General features: G+C 41.0%; 1 protein-coding gene across 4 annotated transcripts in view; it reads right to left on the minus strand.

Moving 5' to 3' along the window:
* Positions 1-7,597: 7,597 nt before the first annotated feature.
* Positions 7,598-24,923, minus strand: part of LOC104598304 (alpha/beta-Hydrolases superfamily protein) — a 47,402-nt gene continuing 30,076 nt past the window's right edge. For 2 of the 4 annotated variants that reach the window (XR_016078670.1, XR_016078672.1), the window contains 6 exons: positions 24,647-24,724; positions 24,402-24,557; positions 20,701-20,853; positions 12,027-13,264; positions 11,811-11,907; positions 7,598-7,982 (listed from right to left, as the gene is read on the minus strand). Coding sequence is in view for 1 of the 4 variants with exons in the window: in XM_010260306.3 (XP_010258608.1) it covers positions 7,908-7,982; positions 20,701-20,853; positions 24,402-24,557; positions 24,647-24,724 (462 nt within the window). In the remaining 3 variants the exon portion in view is untranslated. The remainder of the gene's footprint in view (positions 7,983-11,810; positions 11,908-12,026; positions 13,265-20,700; positions 20,854-24,401; positions 24,558-24,646; positions 24,725-24,923) is intronic. The other 2 variants (XR_016078671.1, XM_010260306.3) reach the window with 2 other exon arrangements.

Here is a 24,923-nt window from a genome sequence, read left to right on the forward strand (position 1 = left end):
TAAAACTAGAGTGTTGTGTATCTCGAAGATGACAATTCTTTTATAAAAAATGTCATGTCATTTTTGTCTATCTTTGTGGTTAAAATACTTCAATATAAATTCTAATATTTATATATTATGATTTGCAGGTTTAACCATTATGTTAAGTAGATTTGCATCGGAAGATGTGCTGCAATATTCAACAATGATTTGCATTGGAAAATGTGCTACATTATTCAACAAATTGATTTTTTAAAGTCCTTGTACTTTGTTAAAGTTCGGCCTACCCTAGAAGTTTGTTTTGTTTGTTAGCTGAAAAGTAAAGTAAACAGCAAGAAGGAAGAGATAAAAGAAAAAGGAAGAAAGAGGAAGAAGAGAAAAAGACCTAAGTGCCCTTATTTAAGTAAGAGGCACTCGAACTAACATAATAGTACACATCAACACTCTCAATAGGTACAAAGACCTAAATACCCCTTCACTAACACTCTCCCTCAAACAGGTGAGTATATATCATATAATCCCATCTTGTTACATATATAGTCTATTCTCCCTCGATTCAAACCTTTTGTAAACAAGTCTATCCACTGATTTCTTGTATTAACATATGCAGTCTCTATCACTCCATTCAACACAGTCTCTCACAAAATGACAGTCAACTTCGATGTGCTTGGTTCTTTCATGAAACACCGGATTAGAAGAGATATGAACCGCCGCCTGATTGTCATAATAGAGCTTCATTTGAGTACTGATGTCATACCCTATCTCCTGTAGAAGGTTCCTTAGCCACACCAATTCACAAGCAATATGTGTCATGGCCCTATACTCTACTTTTGCACTGTTTTTTGCCACAACTGTTTGCTTCTTACTTTTTCACGTTACCAGGTTACCTCCCAGGAAGGTGCAATAGCCTATGGTAGAACGTCTATCAGACATAGAACCTGCCCAATCAGCATCGGTGTATCCTTCTACTTCTAGTTTTCCACCACTTTTGTATAGCAAACCACAACCAGGAGCTCATTTCAAGTATCTCACAATCCTTAGCACTGCATTTAAATGTGGGATCAAAGGTTTCTACATGAACTGACTCACCACACTAACTGCAAATGAAATATCTAGCCGAGTAATGGTTAGGTAGTTTAGTTTGCCTACAAGATGTCAGTATCTGCCAGGTTCTTCAATTACTTCACCTATATCACTACTCAGCTTCGTATTTGTTTCCATAGGTGTCTCGGTCAGTTTAGTACCCAACGAATATGTTTCTTCTAGTAAATCAAGCACATATTTTCTCTGACACAAATTAATGCCATGCTTAGATCTTGTTACCTCTATGTCCAAAAAGTATTTCAATTTGCCAAGGTCCTTTGTCTGAAAGTGTTCCTATAGGAATGCCTTCAATCTGTCAATGCCTATTTTATTATTCTCATTCACAACGATATCATCTACATACACCACCAATAGTATTTTATCTGCTAAATAGTCATGACTGAAGACAAAGTGATCAACTTGGTACTGCTTCATACCAAACTTCTTGACCACCTCACTAAACATACCAAACCATGCTCGATGCGACTGTTTAAGTCTATATATAGCATTCTTAAGTCTGCATACCTTACCATCCTCCCCCTGAGCAACAAACCCTGGTGGTTGCTCCATATAGACCTCATCGAGCAAATCACCATGCAAAAAGGCATTTTTGATATCTAGTTGATGGAGAGGCCAATCATACATAACTGTAAGGGAAATGACAACACAAACTGACCCTATCTTAGCAACTGGGGAGAATGTCTCTGTATAGTCAATGCCATAGGTTTGGAAGTACCCTTTTGCAACCAGCCGCGCCTTCAGGCGCTCAACACGACCATCTAGCAAGTACTTAATGGTATACATCTACTTACAACCGATAGCCTGTTTCCTAGGAAAAAGTGCGGTGAGGTCCCAAGTGTGATTATGATGTAGAGCAGAGAGCTCTTCTTTCATAGCAAGACACCACTCTAGAGAGGTAAGGGCTGCCTGGACATCCTTAGGAACAACCACTGAGGATAACAAGGAGATGAACTAGCGATGGGAGGCGAAGAGGTGAGTAAGGGAAACAAAATTGGAAATAGGGTGAAGGGTGCAGGTGCATTTACCTTTCCGTAAGGCAATAGGAAGATCAAAGTCGGAGGCTGGTGTCGGATTTGGAGCCGGTGATGAAGCCGGAGGAGGCGCAGCCGGTACACGTGGGCAATGTGTATACACGTGACGGATAGATGGACAGTCAACGGACGGTGGCACCAGAGGCAAGGACATAGGCATGACTGGAACCAGAGGAGGAGGATCAGCCATAGGAAGGGGAAGAGGAGGAGGTGATGTGAATGAAGCAGCATCACCAGACCCCACGAAGAACGGAGTAGACTCGAAGAAAGTGACATCAGCACATACCAAAGAACGACGAGAACTGGGATGGTAACACTTGTACCCTTTCTGAGTCTGGGAATAGCTAAGGAAGATACACTTAAGGGATCGTGCATCTAACATGTTAGTCCCGGGACCCAGATTATGGACGAAGCAGACACCCAAATACCTGAGGAGGAAGCAGAAACAGAGACATGTTGGGGAACAAGACATTGAAAGGAGAACGACCATCAAGAATAGACGTGGGCATCCGATTAATTAAGAAACAAGAGGTGAGCATTGCATCACTCCAAAAGGGTTTGGGAACATTCATATGGTGCATGAGTGAGCGTGCCGTTTTTACAAGATGTCGGTTCTTTCTCTCCGCAACCCCATTTTGTTGTGGGGTGTAGGTACAGGAAGTTTGGTGTATAATGCCATGTTGGTCCAAGTATTCTTGAAAAGATGAAGATAGGTATTCACGACCATTATCAGAACAGAAAATTTTGATGTGAATGCCAAATTGATTGCGGATCTCAGCATAAAATTTCTGGAAGATGGTAAATAATTCATTTCTTTCTTTCATTAAATAGAGCCACATCATTCTTGAAAAGTCATCAACAAAAATAACAAAATATTTGTGTCCATTATATGACATCACTTTATAAGGACCCCAAACATCTGAATGAATTAAAGAAAAATGACTCGACACACAGTTATCAACCCTAGAATTAAAGGGAACACGATAGTGTTTTCCAAATTGACATGACTCACAATCAAGAACAAAAAGTTGACTCAATGAAGGAACCAAGGACTTCAATACTTTCAGTGAGGGGTGATCAAATCTACAATGCCACTGGAGAGGAGAAATAGATGACTGAAGGGCCATTAACGTTCTTCCACCACCATCAAGATAATACAGTCCACCGGCTTCATGCCCTCCACCAATCTTCGTCCCCGTCTTGAGATACTGAAAAACACACATAGAGGGGTAAAATGTAACAAAGCAATTAAGGAACTTGGTCAGTTTACTAACAAACATAAGATTAAATGGAAGCTTAGGTACATATAAAACAGAGGATAGGGACACAGGGTCTAGGTCAACATTACCAACACCACGAATAGATGATATAGAGCCATTAGCAAGGGTAACAGATTGTGATGTTGGGCAATGAGTGAGAGATGAAAACATACCTAGAGTTCCCGTCATGTGATCGAAGGCTCCAGAGTCAATAATCCAGGGGTTGAGTGTGGATGCCAAACAAACCATACCTGAGTGTGCAAAGGTAGTTATGTTTTGCTATGACGTGGATTGAACAAACCTTTCATACTCATCACGAGGAACACTCACCATCTCCTTGCCTGGACCATCTGGAGAGGTAGAAGGCATCTGGTCAACTGACCGGTTCTCCTATCTAAAGCTGGAACTGGTGTCACTAGTCATGGCATGGTTGGCCCACGTCGAGGGTGGACCATGTAAGTCATAACAGTAGTTAATAGTATGTCCATCCAACCCACAATGAATACACCTCCGTGGACCCGAGCCACGTCCTCTACCATGAGTTCCCCCTGAATCTCAGCCTCCAGTACGACCACCACCATGGATATGTGTAGATCCACCACTATCACTCCGGCCATACACTAGACCACTACTGCCACCACGGCTAGGCTGGGCTCCTCGAGCCCCACTTCTACCACCTCGTCCTCTCGACACTGCAAATGCTGATTTATCTGAGATATTAAAGTTTTCCATAGATCTAATGGAAGTCCTCCGAAGACGAGCAAACGCCTCTAAAGATGGAATGACAGATCTTCCTAGTATCTGGGCTTGTACTGGTTCATACTCAGACTTTAGCCCCACCAAAAATCGAGTCACATCAAGCTGCTCTCGCTGTTGCTATTGAACCTTGACATCAGAAATGAGAGGGTGATAGACATTTAGCTCATTACGAATATTTCTCATATTGGCATAGTACTCCTCAAGGCTCTGATTTCCCTATTGCAGATTGAAGAATTTCTGATATAGTTGATATACCCTAGTTGTATTATCCTGACCAGAATACAATTTCTTAGCATGATCCCACACCTCTTTGGCTGTATCAAGAAACATGAAGTTCACACTGATTCTGGGTTCCATACTGTTCCACAACCATGTGATAATTTGTGCATCTTCCTGTTCTCAGTCTTCATACTCTTGAGAATTAGTGGGGGGTTTCTCCTCTCTTATGTGCTTTACCTTCTTCTTCGCCTTCATAAAAACCTCTACAGACTTGGCCCAAGTGACATAATTTTCTCCATTTAGTTTAATGGAGGTCATTTGGACATTCAGGTAGTTAGTAGATATCATCACACTAGGTTTACTATCACTGTTATCTCCCATTGTCGAATTCCCTTATCACTGAATCTTGAACACTACACACTGCACACTACACACAAACACTCATCGCCTGAAGACTAACCACACGAAGGAATGAAATACCACTGCACCACACGCACCAGCCCTACATTAATTAGGGGAGGGCTTAGAAACCATAGCAACCAATCACCAACGACACCACTGAAGGCATATAAACCTCCAAGGGAAGAAGGCGATCACTCCTTTTCAGCCCTTTTCCCAGTCTCCAACCAACAACTGAGAAATCCAAGAGAGACCCTAGTTCGAATGCATAGAAAACAAAATTCTAGCAGGTCTGATTTGTTTGATGTTGCTCTAATACCATGTTAAAGTTCGGCCTGCCCTAGAAGTTTGTTTTGTTTGTTAGCTGAAAAGTAAAGTAAACAGCAAGAAGGAAGAGAGAAAAGAAGAAGGAAGAAAGAGGAAGGAGAAGAGAAAAAGTCTAGTTCGAAATTAGGAAAAGTTAACCCTTGTTTCGGCCAGACCTGTTATTGTATTATTAATGTAATTGGAAAAAACCTAAGTGCCCTTATTTAAGTAAGAGGCACTCGAACTAACATAATAGTACACATCAGCACTCTCAATAAGTACAAAGACCTAAATACCCCTTCACTAACATACTTTTTATATGTCAATTGGCTATTGTATTTGAACAATTTGTTTTGGATATTATAACAATTAATTTTTAAATAATAGATTTTGTTTTAAATTACATTTTTTATTTAAGTTGTTTTTATCAATTGTCATCAGATTTTTATTAAGCAAGTATTAAAGTGTAGATGCAAAAAAATGTTGGAATTAACCTAGTATAAAATAAAATATAACAAGATATAAACCGGTGGTCATTCAATTGTAGGTTTACTAAGGCGATAGTCATGTGGAACCTAAGCCGGTGGTTCAGATTGCCGCCTAAAAGTGTAAGCGACATTTGATACAACCTAAGGCGGCGGTCATATGAAATATAACCTGGTAGTTCAGACCGCCACCTTAAAGTACAAGTATCATTTGGCATAGCCTAAGGCGGCGGTTCAAACCGCCACCTAAAATCATGTGACGTATGGCACAGCCTAAGGTTGCAGTTACATGGGACCAAAGCTAGCGATTCTGATCGCCACCTAAAAGTTAGAGTAGTTTGGCACAACCTAAGATGATGGTCGAAAGCCGCCGCCTTTATTCATGCTAAGCCGGCAGTTCTGACTAACCACCACTTTAGCGCATTTTGAACCATCTCAAACCAACCATCAAAGGTGGCAGTCTTTTTCAGCTGAATCGACAGTCTTGATCTAGGCCGACAGTGGATTAGGGGGCAGGTGCCTAACTGCCGCCTTAGATCTATGGCCGCGGTCTGAAGGCCTAAGCCAGCAGTCATGCGACCACCGGCTTTGACCATTTTTCTTGTAGTGCATGTTGCTATAAATTATTGCCTATACTTTTAATAAAATATCTTCAGTTACTTATCAAAGAGAAAAAGAGTTGCAACCAAGCTCTTCCCATATATGCCTTAATGATGAATAATAATTTGTTAAAGATGTCTCCCTTTTTCTATGACAGAAAATCTTTTAATTTAATTAATAAATCTAAGCAAAGCTTTTCACTTGGGAAAATGTCTCTTGCACCCCACTGCCTTGACAATCTTCAGAAACAATAAGCCACTGTTGATAGAGTTCACATCTCCGCCCCATAGAGCCGCCCCACAGCACATCCCCACCGTGTATTGGAAACATCTCCCGATGATGACATCATCAAAACTAGTATTATCATTAGGAGATGTTCCCAATACACGGCGGGATGTGCTGTGGAGCATTGTGGGCGGCTCCTTGTGGGGCGGAGATGTGATCTCCTGTTGATACTAGGTCGCATTGAATTAAAGAGCATAATCATCAAAATTTCAGTGTCCCAGATCTCATGAGTTGGATCATCCTCATCAGGCTCAACAATCTTCCCTATATGAGATATCCAAGCTCCTCTTTTCCACCTATAAAACAGACAAGATACCATTGAAGATATTTTATTCCATCAATCTTTACAATAATAATTTAAATTCCAATGTTCTCCAACATTGATGAAAGGATGCCAACGTTCAAGAGACATACTCTTGGAGGATACAACTATGCAACTTCTACTTCCGGTCATCATAAAAACTGAAAATGACGACAAAATGATCAAAGAAACCAAATACCAAGTCCGACACACCCATATACAAAACTAATCAATAGCACGAATTTTACGACTAACCGACAAAGACTTGCACCGGACCTATATGACTAGAAAGGGTTATACCAAATCAAAAAAATAAATCACCAAAACCTTCCCCAAGGTAAGACAGCATTCAACTCTCGTCCAATCAATCCTTGGACTGAGAAACCAATTCAAAAGAGGAAAAAAGGGCTGGGTGGCAAAACAGAAGAGAAAAAATAGTTACTGAAAATTCCTAGTAACTCAAAATTGCCAAATCAAATCCACCCTGCAGACACGCAAGGGGACAAACAAAACAATCTCCATGAAAAAATTCCACTCAAATCGAGACATAGGAGTGATTGACTGCAATAACTATTTTCTACCATTTTCTCAGGAAAATCCTTAAAAAAGTACTGACTCATACATTGTGTATGAGACTTGCATAAAGGGAACTTTACAAAACTTGCATCTCATATATGTCAGGTACACCTGATAATGTCCTTAATCTGTACATATGACACCAGAAAACCATCTGATGAAAATAATGCTTTAGATCGTAAAAATGATGTTCCCATAACAAGTTGATTTATTTGGATAGATTTACTTACTAATTTAGGGTTAGAAAAGTAGAAGATGAAGAAGGAAAAAAAGAAAAGAAACAGAAGAGAAGGGTTGGGCATGAATGAATGAATCCCTTGCCCGTTTCTCAGTATTTTTAAAACGAGAAAAATAACATGTAATGACAAAACAGATCCTGCAAAAAATATAATGACCTAGAAATCTAACTCAATAGAATTACCCAAAATATCCTCCAATACACATGCAACCATGTGAATAGTTTACCCTTACCTTGTATATATGGGAAACTTCTTTTGAGAGCTATAAGGGATTTTTTTTTGTTTTAAATGTTAAAACTGAGTAATCAATATAGAAACAAGTTTCTAACGCTAATATTCCTGACTGCAAATCTTCTTCAAGTGTGCTACGGTTTGCTAAGAATGCTTGTAATAAGTTGTCCAAGCTCTTCACCACTGTCCTCCTGGACATGATGCCCTGCCTGCATGAACCAATAAGTTAACTGATTTAATTTCATATCATACTTTACTTAAAAAATAGACTTTAAAGTGGAAAACAAAACAAAGGGTTACTTCCATTTTCTAAGCAGTTCATGCACTGTCTAAATGTACACAACTTGAAATCACAGATCAGTCATTGAACGTGGAGGTTTTATTGTTGGTCCAATATGGCAGAGCTACAGATCTAACCCCAGTCAATAAACTCAGGGTGCCTAAAACAACAACAAATTGAATGGAGTTAAATATATAAATTGAGCACTAATTCTCCAATTCTCTCCTTGTCATCCCTTTATCTTCCTCTATTTTTCTCCACTCTCCAGTTCTCACTTCCAACTCCACCGTCACCATCACCATCTCCTCTAATCTTATATCTTGTATCCATGGTCTATAAAATCCAAGCAAGAACACTAACAGAAACCTAAGGAAACACTTGGAAAGGAGAAAAAAAGCCTTCTTGCCAAAGAGCAATGTAGCTTCTTTCTTGAGTTTTGGCTCCGCACAAAGCATGCCCTACAGCACATCACACCCATGCATTGGGAACATCTCCCGTACTTTTAATGGGGAGATGTTTTCAGTGCACAGGTGCGACGTGCAGTGGGGTGCACTCTGTGGGGAGCCCATGCACTTTCACCAAAGGTTTGGGTGGTGTTAGCATTGCTAGACATGGCCTAAAATGTTGAACTCAAGGAAAATCCCTTCATGTCCAAACAAACTAAATCCTAAGTGGGTTGTGTGCATTTCTTTGGTGGTTCATTGTGTGAGAAAGTGAATAGGTATATGGCAATAGCAGCCTAGCAGGACCGTGATACCCCATGGAATAGTAGAGATCTTGATGAGTTTAGCTGGATAATTTTAAGGATCTTGCACAGTCATCAAGGATCATAATGACTTGTCAATAAGACAGAAGAAATGCAATCTCGCTAAACCTAGCAAGATCCCACAGTAAGGAATCCACTACTTCTAAGTAACATGTGATCTCACACAAGGGAAACTTCGCCCAGATCACTCAATATAATGGCAACATGGGATCTTGCACAGGACAAGTATACGCTTCGAGAGAATCTATTTAACGCAAGATCTATATTGAAAGGCAATTGCAAGAGGTGTCCAGAATGAGAGCAGGTCTGCTACAGCAGCTTTGGTTCAAGCTTTTATTCAAGTTCAGAACACTGACATTCAAGCTTCCTAATCCTACTGTTGAAGACCACATAAAGGACTGTTTGAAGGCTCTTCTGCTCAGTACAATTACAGCACCTTTTTTCTGATTTTTCACCTTTCAGGTTGGATTTCTTCGTGTGCTCCTAGATTCTGAGTCACCCTAGGCCCTAGAACTTGTCCATTCTTTTGGACAGGAGTTCATACATGATTTAAAGGGTTTTGATACCTTTTTTATCTTTGACAGACCAGCAACTTGTCTTTTTCTTGGACTGTTATATTCTGGAACTATTTCAGACTTGTTCGAATCTGTATTTTCATCTCAGGACGGCTGTTCCGTTTTCTACAATATTGGGGGTCATTTTCTTGTGAGAACTGCTCTCTTTGGTGCTGAATCCCCCCATCCCTTTGTTATTTACATCTTGAAGTCTGATTTAGGTTGGATTACAGCAAGGGTTTTCTTTATTACTTGCCTTAAGATCATATTTTCCTGCTGTGGAGTGTGATCTCTTGGTGTTTTTCTTGCTAAAATGGCTACTAATAGAGCTCTGGCCCATTCATCTTTGGTGGATAGAAGCCCAATTGATCAAATCCAGGAGGCCAAGGGTACAGCACCTCTAGCGCCCATAAAATATCTTTACACCAGAAAACCATGTTCGAAGCCCTCCTAGAAGCATGTCCCTTTTTGCATGATTTGTAATGATGCCTATATATATGACACTTTTATCAATGAAATGGCATGAGAATTAGGTCAATTCTTCTGTTCCCTTCCCCTCTCTTCCCCTTTTTCATCCTAGGAGGTCGGGTCTCTCTCGAAGGGATCCCGGAGGTGAGAAGTAACTCACCAACTAGTATCAGAGCTTTAGTAAAGGAATTGGCGACCCAGCATGCCATCCACCAAGTCATCTTCCATCGAGGAGCGCATGGATAAGCTCGAGACAGATATGCACAAGGTGCTGGGAGATCTCAAAGAGATGTGTAAATAGACAGATATGCACAAGAAGAAGAAGAAGAGAAAGAGGATAAGGGTTCGGCCAAAAGAGAAAAAGTCACTCTACCCAGCCGACCCAGTTTGTATTTATATTGAATAAGTTGAATTACAAAAGACAATATTGTCCCTTACTAGAGATGGGACACAACTTAAACTTGAATAAAGCAGACCATTCACTTCTAATTAGATAGACAAAAGACCAAAGTACCCTTGTACTGTCGACACTCTAACACTCCCCCTCAAGCTGTAGAATATATGTCATTAAGTCCCAACTTGTCACATATGTAATCTACTCTGCCCCGAGTGAGCCCCTTTGTAAATAGATCTGCCCATTGGTTTCCTGAACTCACATGAGATGTAGTTATCACTCTACTAATCACTTTTTCTCTTACAAAGTGGCAATCGACTTCAATATGCTTTGTTCTCTCATAGAAGGCTGGATTAGAAGAGATGTGTACAATAGCTTAATTATCACAGTATAACCTCATGGGTCTATCAATTGAAAACCCCATTTCTTGTAACAAATTCTTCAACCATACTATTTCACATGTAGTATGAGCCAGAGCTCTGTACTCAGCTTCTACATTGCTCCTTGCCACCACTATTTGTTTCTTGCTCTTCCAAGTTACCAGATTGCCACTAAGGATGGCACAATATCGTGTAGTTGACCTTCTGTCTAACACAGAACCAGCCCAATCAGCATCTATATACCCTTCTATCTCAAGAGTTCCTCCACTTTTGTATAACAAAGCATGACCTGGAGCACCCTTCAGATGCCTAACTATTCTTAGAACTACTTCCCTATGAGGGAACCAAGGGTGTTGCATAAACTGACTCACCATACTTACAGCAAATGATATATCTAGTTGTGTGATAGTTAGATAGTTCAATTTTCCCACCAACCTCTTGTACCTTCCAAGATCATCAAACTCTTCATCTGCATCAATACTCAACTTAGCATTTGGTTCTATAGGTGTCTCGGCTGATTTGGCACCTAACAACCCTGTTTCTTCAAGCAGGTCAAGAACATATTTCCTTTGACATAAGTTAATTCCATACCTTGACCTTGCAACTTCTATTCCCAGGAAGTACTTCAGCTTACCCAAATCTTTCGTGTTGAAGTGATCCTGTAGGAAGTTCTTCAATCCGTCAATCCCATTGCTATCACTACCAGTTATGACAATATCATCCACATACACCACTAGTAAGATATTCCCATCTTTTGAGTCATGGCTGAACACGGAATGATCTACCTGACACTGTTTCATAACAAAGTTCTTCACTACTTCACTGAATCAATCAAACCACGCACGTGGAGATTGTTTCAGCCCATAAATTGCCTTTTTAAGTCTACAAACTTTACCATCCTTCCTCTGAGCAACAAACCCTGGTGGTTGCTCCATATATACCTCCTCAATTAGATCACCATGTAAGAAGGCATTCTTGATGTCAAGTTGCAAAAGAGGCCAGTCATACATTGCTGCTAATGAAATCAATACCCGAACTGAACCAATTTTAGCCACAGGAGAAAATGTCTCCATATAGTCAACACCATACAACTGAGAATAGCCCTTGGCCACTAACCTGGCCTTTAATCGTTCCATACTGTCATCTAGAAGATGTTTCACTGTGTAAACCCACTTACACCCAACAACATGCTTACCGGGAGGGATAGTAGTAAGTTCCCACGTGTGATTGTGTTGTAAAGAAAACGAGTCCTCTTCCATTGCTTGTCGCCACCCTGAAGAGGTAAAAGCTTCCTGGACAGTTTTGGAAGTGGAAACAAAAGATAGAAAGGACAATAAATGGCGATGGATAGTAGAAAGGTGAGCAACTAAAACATAATGAGAAATAGGATGAGATGCACAACTACGTTTACCTTTCCGCAATGCAATAGAAAGATCAAGGTCCGAAGGAGGAGGTGCAACCACAGAATCTGTCAACGAGGACTGAACTAGAGGAGGGGTCAGTGCTCTTCTGTGAGTCTACACTTGTTGGATTGGTGGCCTCTCAGTAGTTACCTACACGGGAGGAGGGGATGGAACAGGAACCATGGGAAGGGGATCCACAACCGGAACAGGAACCATGGGAAGGGGGTCCTCAACTGGAACAAGAAGTGGAACCACAAGGAAGGAGAAGGAACCTCAGGACTCGAGAAAAATGGAACTGACTCAAAGAAAGTGACATCTGAACACACAAATGACTTATGAGAGTTAGGGTTATAGAACTTATACCCTTTTTGGGTTCTGGAGTATCCAAGGAAGATGCATTTAGTAGCACGTGCATCTAACTTGTCTAAACCAGGCCCTAAATTTTGAACAAAACAAACACACCCAAAGACTCTAGGGGTAAGAGGAAATGGAAACAGAGTGGGAAACAATACTGAGAAAGGGGATTGACTTCCAAGGATGGACATGGGCATCTGGTTGATGAGGAAACATGATGTTAGGACAGCATCACTCCAAAAACGCTTTGGGACATTCATATTAAGCATAATGGACCGAGTAGTTTCAAAGTAAGTGTCGGTCTTTCCATTCAGCCACACCGTTCTATTGTGAGGTGTAGGAACAGAAGTTTAATGAATTATCCCATGGTGCTCTAAGTATTGCTGAAATGGTGTTGAGGTGTACTCTTTTGCATTATCGGAGCAAAGAATTTTAATATGAACTCCAAATTGGGTATATATTTCAGCATAAATTTTTGAAAAATAGAGAACAATTCACTTCGATCTTTCATAAGATAGAGCCATGTCATCCTTGAAAAGTCATCAACAAAAATTACAAAATACTTGTAACCATTGTATGACACCACTTTATTTGTACCCCAAACATCTGAATGAACTAAAGAAAAAAGATTCAAGACACGACTATCAACTCTTAGACTAAAAGAGACTCTATGGTGTTTCCCAAGCTGACACGACTCACAATCCAACGGTGGAAAATGACTTGAGGACGGAACCAGCAACTTCAGAGCCTTTAGATATGGATGAACAAGTCTACAGTGCCATTGGAGAGGAGTAAGAGATGACTGAAATGCTGTTGGCAGGCCACCACCATCAAGGTAATACAATCCACCTGCTTTATGACCTCCACCAATCTTCATTCCCATCTTGAGATCCTGAAACACACAAGAAGAGGGATAAAAGGTTATAGAACAATTAGTGATTTGGTTAATCTACTAACAGACATAAGGTTAAAAGAGAACTTGGGAACATATAAAACAAAGGATAAAGATAAGGAGGTAAGATCAACATCACCATCACCACAAATGGGAAAGGTAGAACCATTAGCAAGGGTAACTGTTTGGGATGTAGAGACTGAGAAAGTGAAGAAAACACATTTGAAGTCCCAGACATATGATCCGAGGCTCCAAAGTCAATGATCCAATGTGAAGGTTTGGAAGCCAAGTAAGCCATACCTGAATGGGCAAGAGTAGTTGTTTTCTACTGAGAGGATGTCTGAAGGGACTTATCATATACTTCACACGGTACACTCACAATCTCCTTCCCATAATTATAGACTATAATTATGACCACACTACTGCTGTCATGAATTCAGCATTCAGAAACCCTACTTTCAACTACATATCCAGGTACAAACAGAAGGAAAAGAAGCTTATATGCATACCTATCAATTCACACTGTCAGATAAATTAAATCCAGACCAAAAGAAAGCAATCACAGTCCACTACTAGTCGAATAGATATTTCTGCTCACACCTGTCCACAACTAGCCCTCTTCATACCAGCGAATAGAGGGTATCTAGTACACCACCACAGCAACCGGAGGCATATTTTCCTCCAAGAACAAAAAATGACCACTCCTTTTTGGCCCCTTATTGAACTTCCAATCTGTCTAGGAGATACTAAGCAAAACTCATATGGCTGGCAGCAATCCCAGGAAGACGAAGGGCGATGAGAAAAGAAAAAAATAGAACCGGTTTCTTATTGTTCTAGTACCATGTAAATAGGTAGATTAATCCTATTCAGTTCTAGGTTCGAAGTATGAGAAGAAGAAGGGTTCAACCAGAAGAGATCAGTTATGTATTTGTTATGACCGACCCACTTTGTATTTGTTATGATTTGATTCTGCCTTAGAGTTCTGTCTGTCTGAGATCAGTTATGTAGAAAGAGAAAGGTGGAAGAAAGAGAGAAAGAGAGAAGGGAGAAATTCTGGTTCAAACTGGAAGACTCAACATAACATCTCCCAGTCGGCTAGGCAGTATTTATATTATTAAAATTAATTGAAAAGACATGTGTGCCCTTATTTAAGTTAGGAGCATTGGTTCCAACACAACATTACAGATCAGCAACATTAATCTAGGTATAAAGACAGAAATACCCCTACGCTAACACTCCCCCTCAAGCTGGTGAGTATATCATATACTCCCATCTTGTTACATATGTAGTCCACTCTTCCCCGACTCAAGCCTTTTGTGAATAAGTCAGCCCACTGATTTCCTGTATTAACATGTTTAGTGTCTAGCTCTCCATTCAGCACCTTCTCCCTCACAAAGTGACATTCAACCTCAATGTGCTTGGTTCTTTCATGAAACACTGGATTAGAGGAGATATAAACTGCAGCCTGATTATCACAATAGAGCTTCATTGGAGTGTTGATGTTGTACCCTACTTCCTGTAGAAGGTTCCTTAGCCACACTAATTCACAAGCGGTGTGCGCCATAGCCCTATATTCTGCTTCTGCACTGCTTCTTGCCATAACCGCCTTTAGTAGACTGCCTATCAGACATAGAACCAGCCCAGTCAGCATCAGAATAACCTTCTATTTCAAGTTTTCCACCACTCTTGTATCTCAGACCGCGACCCGGACCCCCTTTTAGATACCTCACAATTCTCAAAACTGCATTCCAATGAGGAATCAGAGGTTTCTGCATGAACCGGATTACCACACTAACCGCAAAAGAGATGTCTGGTCTGATAATGGTTAGGTAGTTCAGTTTACCCACAAGTCGTCGGTATCTGCCAAGGTCTTCAAACACTTCACCTATATCACTGCTTAGCTTGGTATTTGTGTCCATGGGTGTCTCAGCTGGTTTAGCACCCAACAAGCCTGTTTCCTCCAGCAAATCAAGCACATATTTTCTCTGGCACAGGTTAATACCATACTTGGATCTCGCTACCTCTATCCCCAAGAAATATTTCAGCTTACCAAGATCCTTTGTCTGAAAATGTTCACTTCTTTCTTTCATTAAATAGAGCCACGTCATCCTTGAAAAATCATCCACAAAAATGACAAAATATCTGTATCCATTATATGACATCACTTTATAGGGACCCAAAACATCTGAATGAACTAAAGAAAAAGGACTCGACACACGGTTATCAACCCTAGAACTAAAGGGAACACAATGGTGTTTCCCAAACTGACACGACTCACAATCCAAAACAGAAAGCTAACACAAGGACGGAACCAAGGACTTCAAGACTTTTAGCGACGGATGACCAAATCGGCAGTGCCACTAGAGAGGAGAAATGGATGACTGGAGAGCTGTTGAAGTTCTACCACCACCACCGTCAAGATAATACAGTCCACCTGCTTCATGCCCTCCACCAATCTTCATCCCCGTCTTGAGATCCTGAAAAACACACATAGAAGGATAAAAGGTAGTAATGGAGCAGTTAAGTGATTTGGTCAGCTTACTAACAGACATAAGATTAAAAGGCAATTTAGGAACATACAAAATTGAGGAGAGGGATACAGGATCTAGGTCAACATTACCAACACCACAAATTGAGGATGTGGAACCATTAGCAAGGGTGACAGATTGTGATGTTGAACAATGAGATAAGGAGGAAAACACACCTGGAGTTCCAGTCATGTGATCGGAGGCTCCAGAGTCAATGATCCAGGGATTGGGTGTGGATGCCAGACAAGCCATACCTGAGTGAGCGAAAGTCACCGTGTTCTGCTGTGATTGGATAAACCTCTCATATTCGTCACGGGGAACACTCACCATCTCCTTCATGGGACCATCTGTGGATGTAGGAGGCATCTGATCAGATGAATGAGTCTCCCGTCTAAAGCTGGAACTTGAGTCACCGGTCGTGGCATGATTGGCCCAGGTTGAGGGTGGACCATGTAGATCATAACAATAGTTGATGGTATGTCCATCCATACCACAATGAGTGCACTTCCTCGGGCCTGAGCCACGTCCTCTACCACGGGCTCCCCCTGAATCTCTGCCCCCAGAAAAACCACCACCACGATTATGAGTAGGCCCACCATTGCCACTTCGGCCATACGCAGAACCACTACCACCACCACGGCCAGACTGAGCTCCCCTAGCTCCACCTCTAGCACCACGGCCTCTCAATACAACAAAGGCGGATCTATCTAAGATATTAGAGTTCCCAGTAGATCCGATAGAAATCCTCCGTAGTCGAGCAACCTCTTCTAAGGAGGGAAGAGCTGATCCTCCTAATATCTGAGCCCGTACTGGTTCATATCAGACTTTAGTCCCACCAAAAATCTAGTCACATCAAGTTGTTCTCTCTGTTGTTGCTGAATCTTGACATCAGAAGTGAGAGGATGATAGACATTCAACTCATTACGTATGTTTCTCATGTTGGCATAGTACTCCTCAAGACTCTGATTGCCTTGTTGCAGGTTAAAGTACTCTTGATACAGCTGATAAACTCTGGTTGTATTGTCCTGCCCCGAATACAATTTCTTCGCATGGTCCCACACATCTTTGGCAGTGTCAAGAAACACGAAGTTCACACTAATCCTGGGTTCCATACTATTCCACAACCATGTGATGATCTGAGCATCCTCTTGCTCCCAGTCTTCATACTCGTGAGAGTCAGAGGAGGGTTTCTCCTCTCTTATGTGTTTTACCTTCTTCTTTGCCTTTAGAAAGACTTCGACGGATTTAGCCCAAGGCACATAATTCTCTCCATTTAGTTTAATGGAGGTCATCTGAACATTCAGGTAGTCTGTAGGCACCATCCCACTAGGTTTATAATCACTATTATCTCCCATTATGTTATCACCGATTCTGCACACTTGCTGAATTCTATTACCACTGAGATCTGCACACTGCACACCACTAGGTCACACCTGTCACACTGATCGCAGCACTTATTGTTGCTGAAATGTATGCTCTTTACACCACAAACCCTATATCACACCTGTCACACTGATTTCAGCACTTGTTGTTGCTGAAAAGTGTGCTCTTTACACCACAAACCCTACTCCTACAACTACCTGAAATCTCACCACTATATGATCATATCTCTTCCTTCGAAATGCACAAAGAAACCAGCATAAACCCTAGCACATTACTGTCCGAAACCCTAGCATATGGTCTGAAACACACTTCCTATTTAATCCATAACAGATATCATGCACTGAGATCTCTTACCTTATCACTGAAGTAACAACCATACGAGCAGGAAATCAGTCCACACACGACAGCCACTGCACACACAGTTCGGCCCTCTATTCTTCCTCTACTAGGAGAGGGCAATCTCAGAAACCACAGCAACCGACCACATACAACCTGACTGGAGGCATAGAAACCTCCAAGGGAAGAGGGTGATCACTCCTTTTCAGCCCTTTCCCTTATCTCCAATCGAATGCAGAAAAAAGAAGAAAAACCCTAGATAGGGTGCGCAGAGAATAGAAACCTAGGCAAGCAGAAATCTAGGTAGATTCAAGTAGCTCTGATACCATGTTATGATTTGATTCTGCCTTAGAGTTCTGTCTGTCTGAGATCAGTTATGTAGAAAGAGAAAGGTGGAAGAAAGAGAGAAGGGAGAAATTCTAGTTCGAACTGGAAGACTCAACATAACATCTCCCAGTTGGCCAGGCAGTATTTATATTATTAAAATTAATTGAAAAGACATATGTGCCCTTATTTAAGTTAGGAGCACTGGTTCCAACACGACATTACAGATCAGCAACATTAATCTAGGTATAAAGACAGAAATACCCCTACGCTAACAGTATTTATAATGAATAAGTTGAATTACAAAAGACAATATCGTCCCTTACTAGAGATGGGACACATAACTTAAACTTGAAGAAAATAGGCCATTCGCTTCTAATTAGATAGACAAAAAACCAAAATACCCTTGTATTGTTGACTCTAACAAGATGAAAGAGGCAATCTCTATGATGACAACTAATAACCTCAAGAAGGCGGTGCCAACCAACCAGAAGGACAGAGAAGCTGAGAGCTGACACCAGGGCAGCGCACGCAAGTCATAGTTCGGGTCGAGCAAGCCTCCCAATGTGGACTTTCCCTTCTTCTCAGGCGACAACCCTATCTCTTTGTATTTTAGAGTTGAGCGATACTTTGAGATTCACGATGTCCCTGGACATCAGAGAGTAGCATTGGCCTCTGTTTATTTGGAAGGGGACGCTATACTATGGTACCAGTGGTACCAGCGTTCACACCCCAGATAGGATGGACAGACTTCACCGAGGCCATCTACTCTCACTTCGGACCTTCCAACCATATGAGGATTTTGATGAGAGTTTAGCCAAGCTTAAACAAACCAGCACAATAAAAGAATACCATAATGAATTTGAGAAACTCGCTTCTCATGTGTATGGGTGGCTAGAAGAAGCTTTAGTAGGGAGTTTTATAAGGGGGCTACAGGAAGACATTAGAATCGAAGTTAAGGCCATCCAACCGGCCACTGTTTTATCTGCCGCCAGCTCTACTCTGCTCCACAAAGAGAGATTGAACTGGCTTCGCCGATTCAACCGACCCACCGGCCCAGTTTTAAAGAACCCCACCCAACCTGAACCACTGGCTAAACCTCCTAAACCAAGGCCTCTTCTCCTCAAGAAATTATCATGGTCCAAGATGCAGGCCCGAAGGGAACATGGCCTATGTTATAATTGCAACGACAAAGTTGGCCTAGGTCATTGTTGTAAGAGCCCCTGGCTCTATCTCTTGCAGTCAGATGAACCGAAGGATGAAACAGAGACACCCAACCCAAAGACTGACAATTCAGAGATACTGGTAGAAGAATTATCGGAAATTTCCCTTCAGGCTCTCGCCGGATCTAATTCACCCCAAACCATGAGGCTTAATCGGCTAGTACATGGGCGCCCATCTCTATTCTGGTGGACAACGGAAGTTCCCTGAACTTTATAACTAGGGCCCTAGCCAAACAATTGGGCCTACCTATCCAACCCTTAGAGGCTTTCTCAGTTCACGTAGCAAACGAACACCAATTGACTTGTGATACCATCTGTCGAGGGGTTGAGCTACAGACACAGTGATCGAAGTTGTAGGTTGATTTACATCCCTTAAGCTTTAGGGGGGCTGATGTTGTTCTGGGAATGCAGTGGTTGAGACAACTGGGCCTCGTCTTACATGACTGGGCCATCAGGTGGTGTTTGACCAAATGGCGGGTTTCATGCAAACCAGACCAGGAATCTTGACTGGGTGACGGTTCGAACGGTTCAACCAGTAGGGTCAACAGCAAGTTGAAAACACTGCCTTAAATAGGAGTGTGTTGTCTAGTCTTGCTAAACTTGGCATTGCTGATAAGGAACTCACGAGTATCAATGAGGCATTCTAATGCGGATCTCGCATCCATTAATGAGGTGTGTTGACTCTAGCCTCATCGAAGAGACAAAGCCCCTCAAGCCTACATGCCTAACTTCTTCCCTAAGAAAGTAAACCCTAGACTTTGGCATGTAGCAACAGGCTTGAACACTAAGATCACGACACATGGTGAGGTTAGAAGAGTAGTGACAAGGAAAGCTTGCACAGGCCAGTACTTGGTCCCCTACTCTAAATGCCCTCTTTGCCAAAGCAACCTGGGATCTGCCACCCCAACCAATAGAAGACAAATTTGGAATATTCTTAGGTGGTACATGACCTTCATAGAGAATTCACCCCTATAAATAGAAGAATTGGTCTCCCATTGAAGGGGAACTTTCCACAAGGAACCCAACACTCCTTCCACATACACTCTCCATTACCAAGTCTGGCATCTGGATCCCAACCTTCAAAGCTCACAGGCCATTTCATACTCATCAACTTACAGACTAATTTATTATGCCTTGACTTTTGTCTCCAACAAACTTCCTCCCTGAACTAAAGATCATCATATGTTGTTTCTTCTCAATAAAAATCTTCCGTTACTAAAGATCCTTTTGTGCTTGTTCATAGTTCATGTCGTAATTATATATATATATATATATATATATATATATATATGTTTCTTGAGTAGCTAAAAATTTAGATAATGGATACCCAATGATACAGTTTGTTTCAATTATACAGTTTACATTTTTTCGCCTGTTGTGGAATATCAACTGAACTAGATAACATTCCTCTCAAGATTAGTTCTTAAGCAGGTTAAAACCTGGTTCTGAAATGAAACATAAAATCTTATTATGGATACCCAATGAAATCCATCACTGGAGCCAAAAATCATGGTGCAAGCTCAAGTTTCAATCATCTCATTATGAGCTTCTTCTATACAAATGAATTTAATTTTCTATGCAGCATCCAAAGGTTATCCTGTTGGCTTCAAGAATTGGATTATTACAAAAGAAAAAAATGTACCATTGCGAGTTCCACCACTTTATGACTTGAATGCTTGCAGAAATCATCAACTCCATCATAGCCTAACCAGTTGTCTCTCTGACCCCAACATACAGTTGTGCGTACTTTCCAATTCTCATTGGATAGTATCATCCGCATTTCTTTGGTGTAGGTCTACAAGTAACCAAACTCAATATTATAACACAATAACAACCTCTTTGATTTTTAGTGTGCAGATATGGTAGTCAATTTTCTTGCAAATAAATAATATAGAACATTCTTTGAGAGAAGCTATTATGTTGTACCTATCAATATATTGAAATAGCATAGGTTGGAATCATGTCATTGAACACAAATCTATAAAGCATGGAAACAATAAAGTAGCTGAATAACTGGCCGTTAGCTTTGATAACCAATTATATAGAACCAAACAGCTATAGCACCAAATTGATGCAGAATAGTTATAACCCAAGGATGTAACTGTGATAAAGGGCAGGTTAACAAAGACTTTGGGATGATTTTAGAACTAAAGGTAAGAATTGATGAAGGTCATATTCTGGACCAAATTGCTAAGAATTGCATATTCTCATTGCAATCACAGAAATTCAAAAACTTAAGTGTGGGACTAGAATTTTATAGTGAAATTTGTGAATATTTTTAGCACGATAAACTAAATAAAGCAGTTTAATTCAAATTTTGTGAATATTTTTATAATGAAATTTGGATAGTTTGTTCTACAATGCTTGGACAATTGGCACACTTCACAAAATAGACTCTCAATTGACACTCTTGACAAAATAGTCAAGAGATACAGCATGGAGAACTCCAAGAAAGGAAATGTTCCTTTCATGCACGGAGTCACTCTCTCCAAGGGGATGTCTCTCAAGACTCCCGAGGAGATTGAGGGCATGAAGGACGTTCCCTATGCCTCATCCGTAGGGAGCATCATGTATGCCATGCTGTGCACTCGTCCTGACATTGCTCAAGCAGTGAGTGTGGTAAGCGGATTCCAGGCCAACCCAGGGCAGGAGCATTGAACTGCTGTGAAAAATATACTTAAGTATCTTCGAAGGACAAAAGAGTTTCGTCTGGTATTCGATGGTTGCTCACTACAGATCTAGGGGTATACTGATGCCGACTTCCAGTCAGATCCAGATGATAGAAAGTCTACATCTGGTATGTTTCCACGATAGGATCGTGTGTTGTTTGCTGCAAAAGCAGCAAACAGGGGTCCACAGCAGATTCCACAACCAAAGCCGAATACATTGCCGCAAGTGAAGCTACCAAAGAAACCGTATGGATGAAGAAGTTCATTCATGAATTGGGAGTAGTTCCATCTAGCACATCACCCATTCCGTTGTTGTGTGACAACAATGGAGCTATCGCTCAGGCTAAGGAGCCACGAGCCCACTCGAAGTCGAAGCACATCGAGAGGAAGTACCATGTACTGCAGGAGATAGTTGGAAGAGGGGACATCCTGATTCAGAAGGTAGCATCAGCGGAAAATGTAGCAGACCCATTGACTATGCCACTGACACAGAAAGTGTTTGAGAAACACGTGGAAAGTATGGGACTCCAGCTTATACTAGATTGGACCTAAGTGCAAGTGGGAGTTGTTAGACAGTGTATGCCCTTAGCTCCAATCAGAATGATGTACCTTATGACATTTAATGTAAATGAATAAAGTACATATTTGATTCATGTTATTATGGTGTGTTTCTATGTAATACCCTTAAACTGGACACATATGAGACTCGTGTTAGTTTAGAATCTTCACAGCTGTTGGATAGATCTGGAGAGATTTATCCTGCCAAGGCTGACACTGATGTGCCGCCAAGTTGGTTGGGGTGGCTTGTCTCAGCTGCCAGGGTGAGACCTGAGATACATGCAGTGTGGGTTTTCTTGAAACCCTGAATCGGACCAGAATTCCAGTATTGCCCTGGACCTTGGAGATTGATGGGCAAAACTAGAATATTACACTTGACCCCTAGACTCGATTATGATACTGCACTAGGTGTCGGATTGGGCTATCTTTGATATGTCAATCAGTGAGATCCTTAGAGTGGGTCAAAACTTGGTATGTTGGGACAGTCCGAGAATTCATCTGAGTGGGTGATCATAGTGATAGGATCAACCCCTTTGTCGAACAAAGGTAATGATCGGGGATGCACTCTCTCTGATGGAAACCAAAGCTGCCAGTAGCCAATTTCAATCGTTGAAATTTGTTTTTGCAAAATATATTTATATAAAGATATACATATATATATTACGGTTTCAAAATGTTTGCAAAAGGTTTTAATTCCCGGGATCCATGTGAGTAGAGAGTGCAGCATTGTTCCTTGCAACCGAGGGAGAGGTCATCTCTTGTTGGGCACTGTTTGATCATTAAGGGCTGAGAGGTTAAGTGTAAGACCATTGAGGGTAATATCTGATGGGCTAATCTTGCATCTACCCACATTCCTTGGGTTTTTATAAGGTGTCTTGACCTAGGGACCACTTAGTGTAAGTGTTGGGCCCAATAAGAGCCCATGGTGATGGGCTCAGGGGTTCACTGTCTTTTACAGTGAATTCGGCCAAGCCTTGTAACAGAGGATAGGCTAAACCCATGTGGCTGATGTGTAAATCAATGTTTGGGTTCCACGCCATACAAGGATACCCAACTGGGCAGCAGTTTGGAGGTTGAATGAGCACATGGACTTAATGGGCCTAAAGCCCAAATCGAACTGGTTTAATTTGATTAATTAAAGAGGGGTAGTTCTGGGATTTAGATCAGCAGATAGGATAGGGAGTTATCCCTATCCACTCAGAGAGTCCAGATTCAAATAATGATTTGGATTAGGAAACTCCTAATAAGATTAGGAGGGCTGATCTTTATCTACAGATAAGATAAGGGTTTTGTCCTTATCTCTTAAAGAGAGTCTAGATCCAAATACAGATTTGGATTAGGAAACTCCTAATGGGATTAGGAGGAGCTCTCTTTAAGGCAATAAATAGAGGAGGAGGGCGAACCCTACTTCACCATTTTAGAAAAAAAAAAGATTTAAGTGTTCATATACAAGAAAAAAATCCTGGCTCTGCCACTGTGCATGAGCAATTCAAGCAGTTAATTAGATGGTTGAGCCTCTGGATAAGCCACATATTCATTGCTGCTATTCACATATGATCAATACTATTAGGTTCATATCAAAAAAAAAAAAACTACAGGGTTATTTCTCACAAAATCCAGTCACTAAAATGTCATATTTTCAATTATAATGTCCAAAAAAGAGAGGCTTTCTTCCAGCATCACAAACACATTAAACCCTTCTATCCCAGGTATGTCAAGGATACAGCTGGATACAGTATTGGATACAAAAATGTTACACTAAAAGTTAAAGTGTCTGACACAATACAGCACTTGTACAGGTATCATAGCAGCACTTACGCTACCACCTTGAAGATGCCTAGATATATTTATCAGCTTACTAGATGACACATCTAAAAGACCTTGTCCAGTACACCAATTTAGCAAGAAATGAAATAATTGGCTTCACAATGTGGACCTAAAATATATTGTCAATAAAGGATAGCTTTTATTTTTTATTGGAATTTGGAAAAAGCATCAAATCAAAGGTATGCACCTTAATTTCTTGTTGAAATTATGTAAAAAACAGTACAAATAATAACTAGTTGTGAAAAACAAAAATAGAAGAGTTCAAGAAACAATACGAGGAAATGTTCACCTTCAGTTCCTTTCTCATGGCCCTAGTTATTGCTGTTAATGCAAAACCTGAAGAACCTGATGTGAGATAGGGTCTTCTATAAACCATTGCATCTACCTCTTTCATTTTGTAAGGCCCACAACTGGTCAATGGTTTATCACTGGCCCTGAGAGGATCCTGAATGTAGGCAGGAGGTCAAAATTTACAAGTAAGCTGAACAGAATTAGTAGGACTACAGTTCATAATCAATTAGTAGGTGTTCTAACCTGTGAGAAGATTTCACCCAATAAAAAGTTGCTGAATATGGACAAGGTTGACGGAAGTTCAGCGTGATTTTCAACTAGCTTTGATGCAACAGAAGGAAAAGACAAGTGCAAGAAAAATGTCAGCTTTCCTCAAAAGATTCAAGAATGCTGCTTGAAATTATTCAGGTCCAGCTGGCTTAGAAGATTCAGTTAAGGCAGAAATCTTGGCACTTCTACAAGGTTTGAGATTCAGACTGGTCTCAGAAATATAGAAGTTGAAGGTGACTCACAACTAGTA

Source organism: Nelumbo nucifera, chromosome 7 (genome assembly GCF_055504915.1).
Source record: "Nelumbo nucifera cultivar China Antique chromosome 7, China Antique-T2T, whole genome shotgun sequence".
NCBI lineage: Eukaryota > Viridiplantae > Streptophyta > Magnoliopsida > Proteales > Nelumbonaceae > Nelumbo > Nelumbo nucifera.